The sequence below is a fragment of the Ostrinia nubilalis genome, chromosome 4 (assembly GCF_963855985.1).
Source record: "Ostrinia nubilalis chromosome 4, ilOstNubi1.1, whole genome shotgun sequence".
NCBI classification, from domain to species: Eukaryota; Metazoa; Arthropoda; class Insecta; order Lepidoptera; family Crambidae; genus Ostrinia; species Ostrinia nubilalis.
The window spans coordinates 5,541,326-5,563,344 of record NC_087091.1 but is presented as its reverse complement, the minus strand read 5'-3'; the positions used below and the strand labels follow the sequence as shown (position 1 = coordinate 5,563,344).

General features: G+C 41.4%; 1 protein-coding gene across 1 annotated transcript in view; it reads right to left on the bottom strand.

The window, feature by feature from the left end:
• Positions 1-22,019, bottom strand: part of LOC135071347 (microtubule-associated protein futsch) — a 70,016-nt gene that overhangs the window by 1,459 nt on the left and 46,538 nt on the right. The window contains exons 35-42 of the mRNA XM_063965137.1: positions 20,936-21,070; positions 20,048-20,248; positions 19,280-19,339; positions 16,267-16,378; positions 15,561-15,661; positions 9,784-9,810; positions 6,713-6,789; positions 427-3,862 (exon numbers count right to left, since the gene is read on the bottom strand). Coding sequence (XP_063821207.1) covers positions 427-3,862; positions 6,713-6,789; positions 9,784-9,810; positions 15,561-15,661; positions 16,267-16,378; positions 19,280-19,339; positions 20,048-20,248; positions 20,936-21,070 — 4,149 coding nt within the window. The remainder of the gene's footprint in view (positions 1-426; positions 3,863-6,712; positions 6,790-9,783; positions 9,811-15,560; positions 15,662-16,266; positions 16,379-19,279; positions 19,340-20,047; positions 20,249-20,935; positions 21,071-22,019) is intronic.

The window sequence follows — 22,019 nt, the reverse complement described above, 5'->3', positions numbered from 1 at the left end:
AGTAAAGTTGCCTCCGTTTCATATCTACAAACAATATTTACATCACTTACGATTGTTTGTGCGAATGTTGATGATATGTTGATTATTAGAAAGAAATACATAATATACATTAATAAATAATCTACTGACGATATAGTTTTGCTCGTTAATTTTGATCTATTTTAAGTTGAAGAGAAATCTATGAAGAATTTAAAATGAATAGAATATGAAATTCTAACTACAACTGATAGAATCGTTTTCTTTACACATACGATATCGATGCCTGCTGTATTCATGGTATACTAGATCTTTGTAAAAGCATTAGTGCTGTAAAATTTATTCAAAAGCGTGAAGCGTGCACAGATAAAATCGTATTATCTTTCACGGCGGGGAGTTATTGTCAATATATTATTTACGTGAACGCGTAAGTACAAGAGCAATACACACCTTGGCAGTGGGTCCTTTTCGGGGTCCGGTTTCCGAGTCACGCTGATCGATATCTTCTTTCTTTGTCTAATTTTTTCCAGTATATTTTCAGGGCTCGGTTCCTTTTCGCTTTCTTTCAGTATTATTGCAGAGTTCCGCGTCGTTCGCTTCGGTCTGTACGTAGCGTAACTTCCAGGGGAATACATGGAGAGGGTTCTGCTATATTTCAGCGGATCTCTGATCTGACCGAGACTCGGTTCGTCGGGTCCGTCGTCCAACAGAGACTTGGTTCTGGAATATCTGTGAGTTCCATACGAGGTGGGCTGATCGTAGTCCAAATAACTCCTGCTGCCGGGGTATTTTCTAAAATCGTTTCTGTCCAGCGATCGGTATGTGTCAATTTTATCGTTCAGTCCGTGATTATCGTACCTAATATTATTCCTATTGCTAATGGATAGATCCGTCAACAGAGTCCTGTAACGTTCCGTGGACGGCGACAGGTCGGAGGCGACGGAGTAGCCCGGGGACAGGTCGTGGATGCCGGGGGAGGTGGGAGAGGCGTCGAGCTTGGGCTCGGCGGGCGGCGAGTGTATCCTGGCCAGCGGGTCGTACTCGGCGGCGCCGGGGCCCACCAGGCTGCTCTTCCTGCGTTGCTTCTTTTCGTTAAACCTGGAGTAAAAGCTTTTCCTTCGTATTCTGTCAACTATATCTTCCTTTTCGGGCGTGGTCGACTCTCGATTCCGTAACGGATGGTGCGCGGTGGTCTCGGAAGGCGACACGGAATATTTGTCCGAGGGCTTGCCTTCTGCGCTGAGATCGGACTTGAGTTCTGAGTTGGAAACGGTGGACCTGCTGCGAGATCTGCTCCGGCTTTGCGCATCTTCGTTTTCGATATTAGAAATGCCGTCAGATATTGTGCCGTTCTTTTCGCATACACTTTTCTTTTCGGCGTCTTTATCTTCCGATGTCAAATTCATAACGTGCGGTTCTATCACAGGATTTGTAGGAACTATTTTTTTCACTCTTGGCAATCTGGAGAAGTCGAGTTTTAAAGTGTTTCTCAGGTTCTTAGGTTCGTCTTTTTTAAGTACCGGTGGGTCATCAGTTTCTGTATACGCTGCGGACACACTGTCACTCGCCGTCCTGCCATATTTGTTTTTGCGACTTAATCCGTTGAGCAATAAGGACGTCGGCCGCCTGGGCTTATCTTTCTCGGCGCTCTCTGAAATTAATTCTGCTACTATATCAGGTTTGCTGCTAGCCAAGTTGTTTATTTCTATCTTCTCTTTTTCCAGGTTTTCACTTAGCGACGTCTCAATGGGCGGTTTTGAGGGTTTTTCTTTGGGTTCAAACTTTTTGAAGAGACCCAGTACTTTTGAGACAGTGGTTTTGGTATTATTAGCAGGTTGCGTTTCTAAAGCAGCGACATCAGTAAGAGTGACGGCTCTTTTGATAAGATTCGACTCAGTGGGCGGGTCAGCTGTGACGGGCACAGACTGCTCTCTCTGAGTTCTACTAACTTTGGAATTATCGGTACTTTTACTAGCAGCAGCGCCACTGTCGGCTCCCTTTTCTGGGGAACTAGATTTTGTCGATGTGAACTTTTCTAACTTGTGCCCGATCGATTGCAGGACTGATTTCTTTTTTGTGACCGTACCGGGTTTAGTTCCATCCTCGGCAGGTTTTTCTTTCACTTTCTTTGTGACTTTTTTCTTCTCGGTCGGCGCTTTTCCCTCGCCGGCGTCTTGGCTACTTCCTAACTCAGTCTTTGATTTCGAGGAAACTTTCCTGATGATCTTTTTCTTTATCGTACCCTTCTTTTCACCAGCCTCTCCGTCGGTCTTCGCTTTCACCTCATCTTTCTTGGCGTTTGTGGTCGCCTTCTGCTTCGTTTTAGCTTCGTCAGCGTTCAAATTGGCTTTGTCAATGATGTCTTTCGACCCACCGTTACTGACGATACCGTTTTCAATCTTTTGGTCCGGTTTGTCATCGGCGCTATTGATTATCTGATACTTCCTAACGACAAGAGTGTCACTCGTAGATTTATCGCCGTCGACTTTCGCAGTCTCCACAGTTTGAGGCGAGGGCTCGCAAATTTCGAGCGAATCTAATTTGCTAATTTTTTCGGGTTTCTTCTTGGGTAAGGTAATACTAAAGCTAACTTCGACGTCGGCCGCGCCGCCCGCGTCACCCGCCGCCCGCGCCCCATCGCCTTTTACGTGCTCGCCGGCCTCTTTCCGAGACTCCTCGTCGGCCGCCGCCCGCGGCTCGTCTCTCTTGCTGAGGGTGCGGCTTATGTACACCTTTTCGGGAGAGGGACTGCTCGCGGGGTAGCTCTTCGGGCGGATCAGTTTGGATTCCCTCTGCAGACTCTTGTCCTGGCACTCGTTCTCCTCGTTGCTCTCGGCCGGGGTCAGGCCGGGCTCGTCGGCGGCGTCGAGGTTCTTGACCGGGTAGCTGCGCGGCCGCGTCAGCCGCGACTCCCGCCCGAGCGAGTCCTCGACGCGCGAGCGAGGCCGCTCGGCCGCCGCCCGGCGCTCGCGCGTGGCCGCCGGCGACGTGTCCGCCGCCGTCTCCTTGATGTTGTCCAGGATCGGGAAGAACGGCGTGTTCGACCTGCTGCGCTCCTTGCCGCCGAGCAGCGACACGGGCGACAGGCACTTCCTCGCCGGGTCGTCCGCCTCCGTCGGGCTCGCGACGCCGGCGGCCTCGAGGGACCTGTTCCTCTTCTCCCTGATCTCCCGGAGGATCTTCTGCGTCTCGAGCTCCTTCTCCTTGCGGCGGCGCGCGAGCGCGTTCTCGTCCGGCGGGGCGTCGAAGAAGTCCGAGCGCAGGAAGCGCGACACGCGGCGCCGCGCCGGCTCCCCCGCGAGGCGCATCGAGTGGCGCCGCGGCTCCGACGGCACGCTGCCCTCCGACGAGTGCGAGGAGTCGTCCAGCGACAGCGCGCGCTCCGGCGTCAGGTACTTGCTGAGCAGCGGGCGCGAGCGCGGCTCGGGCGGCTCGCGCGGCGGCGGCGCGGCCTCGCCGGGCGGGGACTTCTCGCGCGACGCCGACGAGCGGCGCCGGAGCCGCGGCAGCGTGCAGAACTGGGCGAGCGACGATTCGGTGTCGAGGTCGAGCGAGACGGAGCGCTCCGCCCCGGGCGGGCGGTCGGGCGCCGAGGGCGGCGGGTCGGCGGGCGCGGGGTCGGAGGTCGCAGGGTCGGCGGCGGGGTCGGCGGGGTCGGCGGCGGGGTCGCGCAGCGAGAGCGTGCGGCGCAGGCGCGTGGCGGCGCGCGGCGGCAGGTGTGCGAGCAGCTGGCGCTGCAGGCGGCGCGAGAGCGCGGGCGTGAGGCCGGACAGCGCGCGCATCTCGCGCTCGGAGAACTGTATCGCGCTGAGGTCGAGGTCGGACAGGTCGAGCGCGTCGCCGTCGTCGGCTCGCGCCCGCGGTTCCTTACTTTTCTTACTACCGCCTGAAATGTAACCGAAAAACACACGTTTCGATCATGCAGAATGCGCGCCGGGATGGTATTCACAGCGTCCTCGCGGGGCGCCCGCCCGTGGCGCGCCGACCGCGGTCGACGGCCGGGGCCGGGGCCGCGCCGGTGCGAACTCGGATGCGGACTGTTAGAAGTTAATAAAAAACTAGTCTAAATACGAGGTGATCGATTAGACATCAAACGAGAAGCTTTAGATGTGCGAAAACGGAACACAAAAGTATGCATTAAAATGTTGCTCTCGAGAAAAAAATAATACCAATGCGATCTAGTGACAGCTTCAGCGTAGTATACCACGATACGAGTGAAGGCATCTCTATTCGGAACGGCCGCGGCGCACGGTGCGAACACAAAACACATAAAAAATATGAGTAAAATAAAAAATATAGTTAAGTACCTATTCCTGCGTGGCGTTCGTGGCCGGTTTGTGGTTGCTGGTGCCGCTGTGAAGTGAAGATTTGGTCGGAGCATGCAGTGTAACGCGCAAGCCCACTGCAACCACACCATACAACTCACTGCGCGCCGTGGCTGCGGCGAGTGCTACCACATCCACTAGCTACACATGTACTATAACTTCCAAACAAATCAACTCTCTATTTGACATTTTGCCTGCTCGAGGTTAATCCTCTCTCACTGAAAATTACCGACAGTTAAAATATTTTTTACATTATCTACACTCTTTTTTATTGTGATGCTGAATGTAGCAAAGGCGACTGCGATGCGACACGTGATATGCCTTTTTACAGTTCATGCACTCTACTGAATGAGTCGAAACTTTATGATAATCGATTGCAACGCAACATTTTCCTGCTAGTGTTAGCGGGTAGGAGAAAGTCAACACCTGCACAAAGAATGCAATTTAAGTACATAAAACACTACAATGCAAAAAAGGTTAAATTGATTAATAAAAAGATGTTAATGAAAAAACATTACACACTGTTATATAATGGACTATCGATGAATAGTCAATTATACACGACGTTGTTAGAAAAAAAATAGAAAATCGACCGTTGGAAAACGTCGCAAATATCGAATTGATCGCGGACTATCTATTACTCTGGGGACATCGAAGGCAGCTCATGTGGTCGATAGTTAATTCGTTTGTTTAGTGCAAGCTTGTGAGTGACGTAGCCCGTGCCTCTATCTACTGCGCGTCGGCGGTGCATCGGCGATGTACAATGAATTTTGCATTTCATGCTCAAAACGGTGTTTTTGAAAAAAAGATTTTGTGCAATTTTAACATTTAATTAATTTCCAAAACTTAATTACAAACATGAACATTGAAAGCTTACAATTATGATTTAAATAATTTTGTGTATAAAAATATGTTTGACATCGAGATTCATGATAAACTAATTTAAAAAGCAACAAAATTTTATAACAGCAATGAATGAGTTCTATGTATTCAACAATAAATTAATATTTGATGTAAATGTTTTTAATTGATTTAGCGCGCGAGACTGATATTAACAAAATTTTATTTAAGTTATCATTTTAGCATTGATATGCTATTTCTTCACTGCGGTAGGCACAACCATCCTAAGATGGTCGCACATATAGCATTGAAGATATAAACATTTTGTATAATCTGCGAAAACAAAAAAAAATTGGAAATTAAGAAATCTAATCACAAGATCCAACCCAATTTGTTGTTTGCGCAAATTGTTTCATTTTCGCGTCATTTTATGTCGACAACTCGTCAAAGCGCTTGACACTTTACTTTTATTTATAAAATTTTCAAACACGATTTATAATCAATTAAATCCAAACAAAGCACAAAGCTACAATTCGATATGATTTTTGCACATAAAGAATTAACATCAATTTGTTTTTATAATTACATATTACGTCGGAACTTTACATTTAAGACGGGATTTCACAACAAACTATTTTGCTACTTTATGTAAATTTATACTTTATGGTGTATTCAATTCAATTCATCAACTTTATTCATCTCTCTCACTCAAGCCACTTTCGTAGGGTGAGTAAATAAGACGAATAAAGCTACTTATCAAAAAATCGAAAGTGCTTTATTGTGAAATCAGCAAGGCTACTCCGTAACACGACACCCGTAATTTCGTCTCAATACATTCCTTGTGGAGCCGAAAATGCGAGAATCGAATTCCAGATTAAACCGGTTTTAACCTCTCAGCCCCCAAGCGGTAGCCGGCTGCCGCGTAACAATTGATTATATTGTGTCTAGATTCGCGGAGCTTGAAGGATTAAGGTGCTACCTCGTTAAAGTTTTCGGCTGACTGAATGCCTCGCACACAGAGGGATAGAAATATGATTTCTCAGTGCGAGGAAAGGGACAGCAATAGCGCGCGCGGCGCGGAATAAAATAACGTAAGCGACAAAAATCGGAAATCATGTATTTATTGAAAAACCAAACACTATTTAAAGAAAATAACTCGACCAGTACTTAGAATATGTTATTACCTTACCAATATACAAAATTTGGTATTGAAATATTAACCTATCTGCTTATAAAACGAAAAACCGAGTAATAGAAGGGTCAACTTTGGATTTTTTTTCTATCGAGTAAATTTTTTCCATTCATGTTTCGGCTTCGACCAGACACTAGATTTATTAGTCAACTATGACATATTTCAAAATAAGAACATAAGTAATAAGAAAAGTACGATTAAAACTAATTCTGCGCTTCTTTAAAACGCCCAATATTCGAAATCGCAAGGCATCACCTTAAATGTGAAGTTCCATGTGTTTATTCGGTGCTTGTGTGTGTATCAGAGCTAGTGCTTGTGCGTGACATTGGCAACGTTTCCCGCGGCGGGGGCGGGGCGGGGCGGGCCGTGCGGGACTCACCTCGGGGCGCGTGACGCGGCTTGTTGAACATAGAGTCGAAGTTCGCGTGCAGGTCGCGCGCGCCCCAACCTTCGCGGCTGGAAATAGTATAGAAAGCATGTTAATATTAGACCTTAATGACAAAACAAATACAGTGGCTTGTCATTGTCAACACTTCTTTACTAAAATGACAGGCACATAAAAAATGTATTTATCTTGACTCGCTAGAAGCTATACATAACTATAGATCGTTTCATCCACGAAGACGCACCCCACCACCATTTGGTTGAGGGAAGCGCGGGGTGCGGGAAGTTTGATCCGAGCAATCCGAGCGTCATTATTGTAGTGTGCGTGTGCACTCTTGGATGCTATCATGTCTATGGATGACGTTTCCATAGAAACACATTGTTTACTAATAAAAAATGATGGATTAGCGGAATGCTGTATTATTTAATCATTGGCGACGTTGGACATGGAAATAAATATATTATAACGAATCAGAGCAGCCCTGAAGAGCAGAATTACACGGACACAGAATATAGGCCAGTAGAATTAAACACAAAAATTGATTAAATCGGAAATAATTCCTACAAAAGATTTTTTTGCTTTAATGGCTTCATTGGTTGCCCATTAAGACTCTCCTAAGTTTTCGACTTCGACGGAGTTGTGCTTAAGTGGTGGGGGCCCCCGAAAGGGGCGTTTTTTCGGTTTTCCGGTTACACCGCGTAAAGGACTTACTCTATCGAAAAGTGGTCTTCATGACGGTTAAAGGGCACTTAATCCTGCATTGAATAAGACCAGATTCATATGTTTTGGACAAACCGTTCTCGCGCTAAAGTTCGGCAAAGTAGAAAATATACGTATAATTAATGACCCTCTCCACGTCCAATGGCTTGTTACCCACATGCTTCCAAGCCTTGTAAAGGGTCGCCTTAACCAGTGTAACCCTAACAAGGCTCACGAGTTTGATTCGCTTATCCTTGTTCGTCCCAGCCGTTCCTTAACTGCGGTTGCTGCACCTCTTCCTGGCACTCTCCTGAACGACTCTGTGTTACCTAATGTGGCTGCCCCTCTTCCTTGTACCCTCCTGTACGATTTCATTGCTTAGCCATATGCCTGGTCCAAGGTTCGACGCCACAAAATCAACTTCGTACGAGTGAAAATAGTTTAAATACTATTTCCCGTGCTTGCAACATTTTTCTTTACTGCTTCGCCTCTATTAGTCGTAGAGTGATTGTATATATCCTATAGCCTTCCTCAATGTATGAGCTATTCAACACAAAAATAATGATTTCAATCAAACTAGTAATTCTTAAGATTAGCGCGTTCAAACAAACAAACAAAAAACTCTTCAGTGTTTTAATATGAACTTGTTGTTGTTGATTTTTGGCGTCGAACCTTAGACCAGGCATACGGCTAGGCAACGTAGTCATGCAGGAGGACACAAGGAAGAGGGGCAGCCACAGTAGGTAACACAGAGTCGTTCAGGTGAGTGCCAGGAAGAGGTGCAGCAACCGCAGTTAAGGAACGGCTGGGACGAACAAGGATAGGCGCATCAAGCTCGTAAGCCTTGATAGGGTTACACTGGTTGAGGTGGCCCTTTTCAAGACTTGGAAGCCTGTGGGTAACAAACCATTGGACGTGGAGAGGGTCATTAAATATACGTATATTTTCTACTTTGCCGAACTTTAGCGCGAGAACGGTTTGTCCAAAACATATGAATTTGGTCTTATTCAATGCAGGATTAAGTGCCCTTCAACCGTCATGAAGACCACTTTTTGATAGGGTAAGTCCTTTACGCGGTATAACCGGAAAACCGAAAAAATGCCCCTTTCGGGGGCCCCCACCACTTAAGCACAACTCCGTCGAAGTCGAAAACTTAGGAGAGTCTTAATGGGCAACCAATGAAGCCATTAAAACAATAAAATCTTTTGTAGGAATTATTTCCGATTTAAAAGCTAATTCTACTGGACTAATATTGTAAGTACAGTGACTGAAATCTCCGACAAAGAGATTACATTACGAAACTCCCCGCACCCCGCGCTTCCCTCGACCAAAAAGTGGTGGGGCGCTCTTCATGAATGAAACACATTACTTTAGTTATTTAATGAATTTAAATAACTAAAGTAATGTGTACTGTCCAATAATTTGTACACTGTGCATTACTGCACTGTACATTACATATCATGATAATTTAATAAAATAGATCTATAAACTCACGTTTCCGAAACACTTCTTTTGTTTTCCACATATCTATGAGTGCTGCATGTAAATATAACAAATGATTGGTATACTAATGTTGAAATATGTAGAAAATTAACAATTTACAAAGTGTGGTCATAAAACTACAACTTATGAAAACTACTGAACATTTGTACCTATGTATCCTTGAAATAAAAATTTTTGGAGAATATTTAACAACTTGTTGAGTTATAAAACTAAAATACACTCAACATCAAATAAACCGCAACTTCCGCGACGCGAACTTCAAAGATTTTCTTCTGACACAATCATGGTACCCCAACAATATTGGTGTTATTTGAAAGCCCAATAAATATCCTTTAAGAAAAACGCATTTAATTTTTTAATAAATGATTAGCATATACCATAAATGTAACTTGAATAAAGACCTCACTTTGGGCTCACCTCTGGGATCAATTAGACCAAATTTTATGGTTATAAAACCAAATAATGATCACACGTGTCCTCTTTAACAGATGGATAGCAATTAATACCAACTTAACAGTTTTATAACCATAAAAGTTGGCTCAAGCGTAACTACCTATTTTTTGAAGAAGTGACCCTGGATCCTTCTAAAGACACATTTTTGGGGTAAAAACCTTTCCTTTAATGAAATGAAGTTTAGAACTAGGCTTTTAAATGGTGCCAATATTGGTGGGAAGTGGGGATGCATACGTTTGAAAGTGCTTGTCGCGGGAGGTGCGATTTATTTGATGCCGAGTGTAGTTTCATGAAGTTTAGGATGAAAAATTGTGTTACATGAAAATTAAATGTTGTGTCATTAAATTACGAGTGTGTGAATGTGTAATGTGTCGTGACGTAGTGTAGTAAGTAATAAAAGTGATACTCACAACAGATGTCTCCTGGGTAAGTGGGGGCTGCATGCGCAAAATTGAAAATATTAATAATTTAGTTGGAAATAAAATGTAGGAACCAAATAAACATGTTAATAAACGAAATAAGATAATTGTTTTTGATCCGTCATAATGAACAAAATTAAGTTATTTATGATTTTAAATAAATTAAAAGAAATTAAGAAAGGGTAATAAGTTCAATAAAATGCTGAGTGAATAGGTACGTAAGATTTGAATCAAGAGAGTGACTGAAATTGTGACAGTGTACAGTGGCCAGCCACGTTCCGCTAAATGGCAAGTCGATCTGCGAAACGCGGTCAACACAAGCACAGAATAAGTAATAGTACAGGTACAGAAGGATTACTCCGCAAGACGATTTAAATAAATGCGAGTCTTGCTACGACGCGATACAGTGGAATTCAGCTTGCACAGCACTACGTACCTACAATTTTATTCACCTACAAGTTTTATCTCTTTCTATCGCGTGCCTCTGAACTCTTCTTACGCTGTTAGGGTTGCTGTCTAGTGAAAAATTAATTAATCTACTTATATGTAATGAGGTACGTATGTAGGTAAGTACGCATTCATTATGGAAAACCTTGGGAGAGACCTTTGTCCAGCAGTGGACGTCATTTGGCTATAACGAACGAACGCATTCTGAGCAGTAGTCATGGTAGGTTAGGTTCCTATATCTACTACTATCTTAAGAATTATTGATTACCTACATGGCCAACATACCTTTCAGCAACTTTGGGAAGCGAAAAAAAATATAAATCCGGTGTAGATTTCTTTTCGAATTTAAACACCCGAACGCCGCACAATATTTCTTTCTATTTATGTCCATTTTTAAATAATACTTCGATCATAGAATTAGGTACATACTACAACGCACGCCAGCGTCCTGACGCACGGTGGTCCCGATTTAATAAAACATGGACATTGATGCTAGAAGCACGAAATTTTTTTTGATGGTTACTGCTATGATAACTAATAAGGCAAAAAAATATTACAATCCTACGACGTCTATTTCGTAGTAAAAAAAAATATGTAGATATTTTTTGTATGGAAGAAATTACGTTTCTGTAAATTTTTCGAAATTCTTAAACGATGTCAAAATGCCGATCACACATGTTATAAAACAAGTGATTCTGAGTATTTCATGCGAAGATACTTGTCACTTATCTCTGCGTACTTTTGAGTTATCGAGGGTTGAAAAATCGATTTTTTTATATTAAATATTTCCACGAAAAATTGCCAAAATTACAATATGGTGTATAAGGGACACCTTTGATGACACATAACAACGACTCACTCTCGCGCGCGCTCGTATGCATCAGCTTTTAATAAAATAAAATAAAAAATTAAGGGAAATACTTAATACAACATTGTATGTATAGGTCCGCTGGCCGTCAAAAAGTAGCTTATACGAGAGGTTGCCCAATTTACAATATGTCCATCATTGATAACTCACACAAATATCATCTCTCTCTGAAGGATAACAAGTTTTTTTTGTTTCCAGAAGCTTTTGATAGGATGGAAGCTCATAAATACTCTCTGAAGTGAGAATGAATCTCAATTTGCGATATTGCCATTTTGACAAATTACATGATGTAACTAGCGCTAACGTTTATCTTCAGGTAGACACAGTTTTAAGTTAAAAGATTGTCTACTATTTCACACTGTTTTTCGTTTTGGAACAGTTCTTTGATTATAGGTAGTCGCTAATTTCGTTTTGTTAGACTCTTTCGGTTTAGCAAATAAAGCGTAAACTAATTCCTCCTCAAAATGATCTAAAAGTGTTAGAGAGCGCCTCTTCTTCTGCAGAAGAAGAATTTTGCATAAATCTTCAAAAGGTTTTTTATTTATAACAGAAGTCGATGGTTGCACATCTACTTCCGCAGTCTCATCAACTGGAGCGTCTTCCTCGGTGTTAACGTTGTCTATGCGTTGTGTTAACTCGGTAAAAGAACATTTTTTAAATCTAATTTTTACATTTCGGCCAGACCATTTCAGACTAAAATGAGGAACGTATTGGCATTGAATTGTCTTCCGAAGATTTGAGTAATTATCAAATCATTAAGTCGTAATTTTTGCACCAGAATTCGAATTGGCTAGACTCTGAAATTGTCTGGCCGAATTGTAAAAATATTTATTTTTACCGAGTTAACACAACGCATAGACAACGTTAATACTGAGGAAGACGCTCCAGTTGATGAGACTGCGGAAGTAGATGTGCAACCATCGACTTTTAGTCCCTTGAAGACCTTGCAGAAGAAGAATTCTTCTTCTGCAGAAGAAGAGGCGCTCTCTAACACTTTTAGATCATTCTGAGGAGGAATTAGTTTACGCTTTATGTGCTAAACTGAAAGAGTCTAACAAAACGAAATTAGCGACTACCTATAATCAAAGAACTGTTCCAAAACGAAGAACAGTGTGAAATAGTAGACAATCTTTTAACTTAAAACTGTGTCTACCTGAAGATAAACGTTAGCGCTAGTTACATCATGTAATTTGTCAAAATGGCAATATCGCAATTTGAGATTCATTCTCGCTTCAGAGAGTATTTATGGGCTTCCATCCTATCAAGAGCTTCTGGAAACAAAAAAAACTTGTTATCCTTCAGAGAAAGACGATATTTGTGTGAGTTATCAATGATGGACATATTGTAAATTGGGCAACCTCTCGTATAAGCTAGGGTGATTGCTATAGTAATTGGCCTGTACATAGTTATTGGCCACCTTGGCTTAAATAAAAATAAACAAGCATAATGTACGTTATTAAGAGTGGAAAAGAGACACTTAATACTCTCTCTGAGCAATACGCTGTCCAATGTAGTATGTCAGAGTAAGAACAGATGGCACTCTAAACAGCAGAAGCTTTCTTTCGACAACGAGTCGTCCGAGTAGCCGCATGCTTGTCAAAATTTTAAGGTAAATATTTATGAGTATTGTTCGTAATTTAATTGTTTTTGCTTGTTATAGTAATTTTACTGTTTTTTTGTAAAGAGATAAATGGTAGCTTATGTAAATAGATTAAGTTACTTTGTTTTGGAATAAAATAACTTTAAAATTAGACCGGCCAATAACTATACCACGTTTCAATTTATTTCAGTTATTGGCCATGGGTGGCCAATAATTAAATTTTACTTTTATTGTATTTTTATTCAAGATTAAGTTAATTTAACCCTTAAATATTTGCTATTAAAATACTAACGTCCTAACCTATTAGGATCAGTAATTAGCCGGGGGGCCAATTACTGACACTTATGCACGGCCAATAACTATTTTTATTGATTTACTTTACCTAGATTGTTACAAGATGCCGTAGGTAACATAGTATACTAAGGTTGGTATAAGTAGTTGGAACAGAAACACTTAATCAGTTTAAAAAATAAAACAAATAATACCTGAAATGCAAAACAATGAATTTTTTTTATTCTCTATCGTTTGTGGGACTATTTATTATAAGCAAAATGGATTGGAAGCGGAAGTTACAGATGAACCTGAACCTATAAGTCGGGAGAAAGAATCAACATCGAGTGAAATAGGAGAACTTCAAACTAGAGATAAAGAAAGAGAGACAAAAGACCCTAAAACTGGGACCCAAGAAGATGAGATAGGTACTTGTAGACGAACGAGAACGACGAGATGAACCGTTACCGTAACCAGAATATCAGAGGATTCTGGAAGAAAAAGAAATCCTCGAGAAAGAAAAAAGGTAACGGAAAATTGAAAGAGAACATAAAAGAGAGGACAGAAAACGGAAAGCTGAAGAAAAGAAAACTGCTAAAATAAAAAAAGTAAGAATAATGTATCTGTATCCAATCAAATCTGTAATATTTGCAAAAAGCTTATAAAAATAGACTTAGTATGCTCTGAATGTCACCGTGTCTTTCATAAATCTTATGCAACAGCATATTCCTGAAGAAGAAGGAGACAGTTATCTTTGTCACAATTGTTACAATGTTACTGAATGTACTGACGATGATGAGATAGATGAAGAAATCGATAAGAGTGATACTGATGACGAATTCTTATATAATCTTAAGGAAAGACAAAATGAGTTAAGATTACAAAGCGTGAAGTTTCAGTGAATTTTATGGTTTTTTTTCGGTGGCTAATAACTGTACTTCTAGGAGCCAATTACTGTGTTTTTGGGGCCAATAGCTAAATTTAATGTGATCTCTGATATTTTTAAAATTATCATTGTAATTCTTATCGTATAACACCAAATAGGTACTAGCTTAAATAGCAGCAATATTGTTTTCTCATAATAAAATATAAATGGTAAACAAAAGTCGAGTTTTTGTTACATTTTACACAAGTTAACTTACACAACGCTCTTAAAGGGCCAATAACTGTAGCAATCACCCTACTTTTTGACGACCAGCGGACCTATACATACAACTTTGTATTTAGTATTTCCCTTAATTTTTTTTTTATTTTAGTAAAAGTTGATGCATACGAGCGCGCGCGAGTTCGAGTCGTTGTTATGTGTCATCAAAAGTGTCCCTTATACACCATATTGTAATTCTGGCAATTTTTCGTGGAAATATTTAATATAAAAAAATCGATTTTTCAACCCTCGATAACTCAAAAGTACGCAGAGATAAGTGACAAGTATCTTCGCATGAAATACTCAGAATCACTTGTTTTATAACATGTGTGATCGGCATCTTGACATCGTTAAAGAATTTCGAAAAATTGACAGAAACGTAATTTCTTCCATACAAAAAATATGTATATATTTTTTTTTACTACGAAATAGACGTCGTAGGATTGTAATATTTTTTTGCCTTATTAGTTATCATAGCAGTAACCATCAAAAAAAATTTCGTGCCTCTAGCATCAATGTCCATGTTTTATTAAATCGGGACCACTGTGTGACGGGCGCGCGCGTGACACTCGACTGATATAATACCCGCCGGCGGGGCGCTTCGCTGTAGGTAATTATCGGATGTACCGCGCGGAGTGAGCCAGGCCTGACACAAGCTAGTTTGTGTTTATGTATCTATCTGTATTCTTTTTTTCTCCGCGCAACATTACTTCAGTTTACTTGACACTGGCTATAAACAACCGCACGCAGCCATAATAAAATTGAAATAAAAACAATGACAAAACACTGTCACAAATCAGTCTTAGCCGGGTCCAGATGGGTGTAACGCGTAATGCAATGTATCGTGTAATGTAACGAAAATAGTATGGACAGCACTTTACATGTAATGCTCGTAGTGCCGTCCACACGTAGAGTTCGTGTTACATTACACGGTGGATTACATATAAAGTTGATATTCCTTCGGAATAGAGCGACAACCACGAGCTGTCAAACGAAACCAATTGGATGACACACTTGTATGTCAGTGTTAGAATTATTTAACTGTTTTATACAATAAATCGATCACTGAACCAGCCACCACGTTTCTGAAGCACTTTTTTCATAAACATCCACGATTTCACTCACGTAAAATCTGAAAATATATCGGAGAACAAAATTTTCAGCGTGCCACTGCGTGCCTCTGAACTATCAAATATTGTCAAAAAATGGTTCTGTTTGACGTGACGGCGACGGCATCACGCATTTCTTTTTATCACACAGTATTGCTGCTAATGACGTCTAGCTCTCTTAGTTCTGTTGATCTATTCCGCTAGGTTTATGAACTTGATGGGACTACATTTCACATTACACCCGTCTGGACCCGGCTGTACGTCCACGATAGCCACGGGGTGTGATATTATGACAAGCGGCACAACTAGTCGAGCGCTACACACGGATACCTGTTGAAGAAAGGCGACTGCAGGTTGTTGAACAGCGAGTGCGGGTGGTGCGGGAAGCCCGGCCCTTCCTCGCCGTTGAGCCGGTTGGTTAGCGCTCGAACCTAAAGATTATAAAGGTAAATTCAGTAGTCGTTTAAGAATTAATTATTCAAAATATATTATATTGTGAAGCAAATAGATTGTAAAACAATAATTGAAAATAGATCGGCTACGTGACGCCTCGGGGGCAAAGGCACAATATGATATGATAGAATAATAAATTTCAAGAAGCTAGCTTACATTTTGCTATCGTGTTTGTGTGCGATATAAATTTAGTCGAAAAAACGCAATGTATGCTAGCAAATGCAGGTCAAATCATGTAAGATCTTATGAAGGATGTCCTGAGGAACAAAATAATTATAAGATTCTAAGAATTATTTATTATTTATTTGCGTTTAGCTAATCTTGTGTTCGATTATGTTAGAAGTAGTTTCACAAAAACAGTGGTCACCGGGGATCGAAAGTCATCTAGAAATGGCAGTCTTAATCGCCTGTTAATGCACGCTCGACCCCCGCCACGGGTGTGGAAACCCATCGCATACGTCCGCGCCACATTGCACTGCTCATACTATTTTTCGATACAAGAACTTGCGCGAGTTCGAGCGTAGGCCCTTGGCCCGAATCCGTCAGTGAATGATGAAAAAGAAGAATTGTCTCATGAACTTACCCTGTGTAGCAGCGTGGAGAACAGGTTCTCAGCCGTGAGCAGGTGGAAGCCTTCGTCCTCCTCGTCCTCTTCGCCCGAGCTCACCGATTCCGCTCGGGCCGCGCGCGTCGACCTGCAGTGATAAATAAAAATATTGTCATAAGCTCTTTTTAGGTCGAATTTGCAGTAGGCTAGATGACAAAGTTTCAGTTACACCGGTCAACAAAAAAAAAATTTTTTTTGCGCATGGATTTTACTTATTATATTCTGATTATATAAGCAAATTTATATAAAAAAGAGCGATTACAAATCGAAAATATTTGCTTTTTAAAGAGTTATAGCGATTTGAATTTTCCATCTTCATAGTAGAATGTCTCTAAAGATGCACATCACATTCTAATTGGGATATATAAGGTGTTATTTTTTGTACTGATCATACTTTACCAACGCATCTAATAAAATCATACAAATACAACCCAAGTGTTTTTAAAAAAAAATTCAGGCTAGTTTTCGAGTAAAACGACAAAGAATGTTTCGAAAAAAATAAAAAATAAATCATCCTTTGAGCGCGGTGAGTATTCGTTTGTACGCACTATCGTAGTAGCCGGCCGAGGGCAACGACCTGCCACGTGCCGCGCCGCGTGAGTCGGCCATATTGATATCGCTCGCTGCCATGCCAGTCGCTCCGCGCCCACAGCCCGCGCCGAGCCGCCGATCGGCATGCGGGAGCGCAACAACATAAATAATCGTCCCAGTCCGTCCAATGCGCCCAAACGTATTGCAGTGTATGTGTGATTTATTACAATGCCGCGCTTGATCAATAACAAAACGCAGGTGAAATTATGTTTCGGGCACACTAACTGGCCGATGAGAAACATTGACGAGTCGAAAACCTTCATTGCTTGTTTGGAGCCGCGCAGCGCTTCAGGGAGCGCAGCCGTATCCTGACTTGACGAGATTCCGTGCGCTTCGAGGACGAAGTTCTGGATTTCAATTTCAATCACCGGCACAGTGCTGGCGGTACCCAGATGCGAGCGCCGCAGACGGCGGCTTTTGCGTAAAAATACGGAATGCCTTATCAAGGAGTTGTTGCCAAAGGGCCACGACCGCGACCTAGTTCTATCGATGGTTATTGCGGAAGTCTACCTAGGTACATACCTACAGTGTGATTTGGACAGATGAGTGCTTGTTTACGCGAAAGGGACTTTTTCCGTAAAAAAGTTAGTGCGCGAATTGTGAATACAACATCCGACGTGGTGTCTAGTGAACAGCAAGCAAGTGTGCAGCCCGAAAGCATTACCTCAATTCGATCGTGGCTAGATTAGACAGTGCAAGACAGTGTTTACGTGAACATTCAACAAAGGCTTGACGTTCAAAATGTATTGTGATTAGTGTAATAATAACCTAGGAACTTTAAATAACAACATTCAAAATAGGTAAATGTGTGAATAAGTAAAATCAATGAATCTAAAGTGTGATGGCAAATCATAATTTAGGAATTAAAACCAGGAAAATTGATCAGTGAGTTTTATTTACAACACCTATTCATATTCAATATTAGGGTGCATTTCCACTGAAGCGAAGCGAAGTAGTAATAGGTATGTACCTATCAATTTTTTATTACGTCTCTAAATAAATTGCGTAGGCATTACGAAACCGTAGATATTGAATTCCAATTTCTATCCTTTTTTAAATTTCTAGTTTAACGCGGATGATTCGCCTCGGTTCGTTGGAAAAGTCCCCCGCTATTACACTAATGAAAATACACTTATTTACCTACTTATGTAGCTAGATTTTGTTTCTCCCAGCGCGTAGTACCTATTAACATGACGTAACATCGTACATACTCACGAGTGATAATTTTTGGTAACGTAGGTTTAGTGTAATCTAACCTTTATGTGTGTGAACGTTGAATGAATGCGCGCGGCCATTGTTCGTACTCGTATGAATGAAATGAGTAAAGAAAGAGAGAGAGGCAGTGAGTGAAGACAGGATGGTTGTAAAAATAATATCTTTTTTTTGTTAGGAAAAGTAAAAACAAAAACTAGCCTGAATTTTTTTTTAAAAACACTTGGGTTGTATTTGTATGATTTTATTAGATGCGTTGGTAAAGTATGATCAGTACAAAAAATAACACCTTATATTTATAGATAATTATGGGGGCTTATTCGCAAGAACAAGAGGCACGCTTTCATCAAAATATAGTGGGATTTAAGAGACGACGTTACCAAGGCCAGTAAACTGTAAGCATGATAGGGTTAAATTTTTATGAGAAAAATCTTCTATGGAACATGACAGGAAATTAGAACTTTTCATTTTTAATAAATATTTGGACTCTATTTTAAATTTTCTCTTGTGAGAATGAATCTTAAATGGATGTTTGGTGTGTTTTAATAATTAGAAAGAATGAAAGAAAGAAAGAAAAAAATATATTTGGCAACAAATTAAATCATCTCTATGTTCATGTTTCATACATTCATTGATATGAGTTTTTCTATTTTTTACACATAAAAGCAAATTCAGAATTTTTTTTTGTTGTTATTCTTATTTCTAGGTATTAAAGCAATAAAAATAAGCTATGCATAACCCGTGCGCAAAAATGCTGTAGACAGTTGTTATTTGTCCGTCAGACAGATAAGTAGAAAATATTAGACTCATATTTTTTACTTTCTTTCATAATCAAATCAAACAGTGCTACATCGAGTTGAAATGGCGCGTTACGTCACGCTTGAGTAAATTTTTTTACTGAAAAGTGACGTCACGCGACATTTCAACTCAATATAATACTGTAATTATCTGTCTGACGGACTAAATAGAATTTCGATTTCATTACCCAGTCATCATCCCTATTCTTTGCCCATGTAATGGCGCAGATACACTATGAGAGGAAGCGCGAGCTCGCACATCGAAGTCTGGGTGACGCACGACGAAACTAACCGAAGTGCGTGTTTAAACTATACATCTTAATCAATTTCTCATATAGTGTACCTGCTCCATAACTAAAGATTGTCCTTGACAATATTTTACAACTTACCGCAGTCTGTGCATGTGTGTATCGTCTTCTTCCTCTGATTCTCCACCGCTGACGAGGCTACTGTAATACACATGATTTCAAAATTAATATAATTTTAATCTTCTTATGTCACTTTGTAAAAATTACTGAAATAAAACGTTTTATTGTCAAAACGTCATCATAGCTTATTTTTAAGAAATGTGTACTGCAACTTCTTTTTTGTTTTATCATATAAGTATGCTAAATAAAGTTTTTCTTATCATAGCATTGGAACCTATTTTCATTCCATTAACAGTTACATTACCTAATCTGCCTCGTGTTTGGTGTCCTTGACACACGAGAAGTGGTAGAAGCGACTTCTGACTCAGAGTTTATCAGCCTCAGGGATGGCAACTTTCTTTTTATTTTATCATATAATAATATGCTAAATAAAGTTTTTCTTATCTTAGCATTGGAACCTATTTTCATTCCATTAACAGTCACATTACCTGATCCGCCTCGGTTTGGGTGTCCTTGGCACACGAGAAGTGGTAGAAGCGGCTTCTGGCTTCAGGCTTTTCTGGTGTGACGTGGATGGGGATAATTTCAATATTATGCCCTATTTTAAGCCTATAAATGTCATATTACCTGATCCGCCTCGGTTTGGGTGTCCTTGGCACACGAGAAGTGGTAGAAGCGGCTTCTGGCTCGAAGCTCCGCTGGCGCGGCGTGACGTAGCCCTTGCCATTTACCGCAATGGGGATAGTTTCAATATTGGAACCTATTGTCTGTGTGACACTTTCAAAATACCTGATCCGCCTCGGTTTGGGTGTCCTTGGCACACGAGAAGTGGTAGAAGCGGCCTCTGGCTCGAGGCTCCTTTGGCGCGGCGTGACGTAGCCCTTGCCCTCCACCGCGATAGGGATAATGAACTCGCGCGCAGACTTCTTGATCGGCTCGCCGGGGCTGGAGCACGCTTCGCTTGCGCTGGATTCGGATGATACCAGCCGCCTGGTAATAAAGATAAGAATTATTTTGTAACATGAAAATATAACGGTGACTTCCTATTTGCAAATAGGAGTGATTTCAGCCTAGCGTATTTTTCTGCGCTGCAAAAAACCGGACTAGCGTAAACGGGCATATTTCGGCGTGTTCGCTCGAACCGGTGGTGTCCTGTCAGCGGTGTTTGCGTTTATACGAGCTTTAGAAGCGCGTTAACGCTCGTACGAGTTGAGCGTGTGCCAAAAGGCGCACCTATACGCGTCTACATGCGCTTCAAAAAACGAGCCGAAACCTAGGGTGTAGGGTCGTTCTCAAAAGAAGTTAAACACTATTTACCCCGTTTACTGTCAATGAACACACGGCGATGTTAAGTGGGGCACCTTATGAGGTTATAATAGGTTTGATTTAAGAAAAAAACTACTAGACTCCGTGAACGTTAACACTAGGGCATGTTATGAGGTTGTTATAGATGCGTTTTTGCAACAAATGTATTTTGAAATTATAACTAAAAAATGTGTAATATATCTGTCAAGTCTCCCCTAATTTATATCTGTCAAGACAATGTCATTTATACCCGACAACTGTAAAGCGCTTATTAAAAGTCTACCTACAAAAAAGAAATTAGTTTTTTAAGACTACAATTCATTTTGCTTTATCGTAATTTCCCCATTGGATTTTGAACTTTAAACTAAGTACCTGAGAGGTGTTTGTGCGGGCCTGGGCGCGGCGGGCGGCGTGGCGGGCGGCGCCGGCTTCGGCGTGGGCGGCGTGACCGGCGCCGGCGCCTCTTCAGCCACATGGATGGGTATGATGCGCTCCACTGACACGCCCCTGGGGAAAGACAAGAGTGAGATGTTGAAGGTATGTTTATGTCGCCGAGTGACGAGCGCTGCGTATGAGATCAGATGTATGAATCAGCTCATAAAAACATCATGCATAGTTGTGAGTCATTCAACACCAAGGGAGTCCCTTCTCATCATCATTCAAGAAAAGATAAGTGACGCCACGACCACTATATGGCACAAGGGTAAGCTTTTTAATGACGTCAACCCTGACTTCAAATGCAACCCACCTGATCCGATCTTCAACGCAGTACTACACCTCGGCACTAGGAAAAGCGAGAGCGAAGACAACAGGTGGCAAGATAAAAGAAGCCACGCCCACTATACGGCAGCCAAGCTTTTAAGTTGCCGACTTCATATCAAACCCACCTGTTGCGATGGTGGATGCAAACCTCAGATCATAGAAGGGAATAGATGTGAAACGGGGGCGTGGCGCGTGTCTCCGCGATATGCCCAGAAACGAACATCGCCCGCGACGCCAGGTTAGTCGCGATTCAGTCGTACTGAGGAAATGTTCTCCGATATTGTTGGATAATGCGTCGTAACGTGCAATAACATAAGTGAAACGAAGAACTACAGGAACAATGAAGTCATTTACCACATGTAAGTATTGCAAATCCATTGGTATTTTGCTTATAAATAAAAAAAACTAAACATTTTTACGAACGAATTCAGTGCCGTGACATTTACTGCGATATCGAAATTAGTGGTGATAAAAATTCAAACACGTTGTACATTGACGATTTAGTTAGCAACCACTTTATGTCATGCGTAACTACTGCGCAATGTATTTTATTTCTTCCGATATCCACTGACGCGTGAAAATACACAGTACGGCCGCATGTGCCGGTCGTAACATAGTGCAGGGCTCGTGTTCTAATACGGTTTCCTATTATCGATAAATAAAAGTAAATTATTATTTTCTATTTTCTAATTTT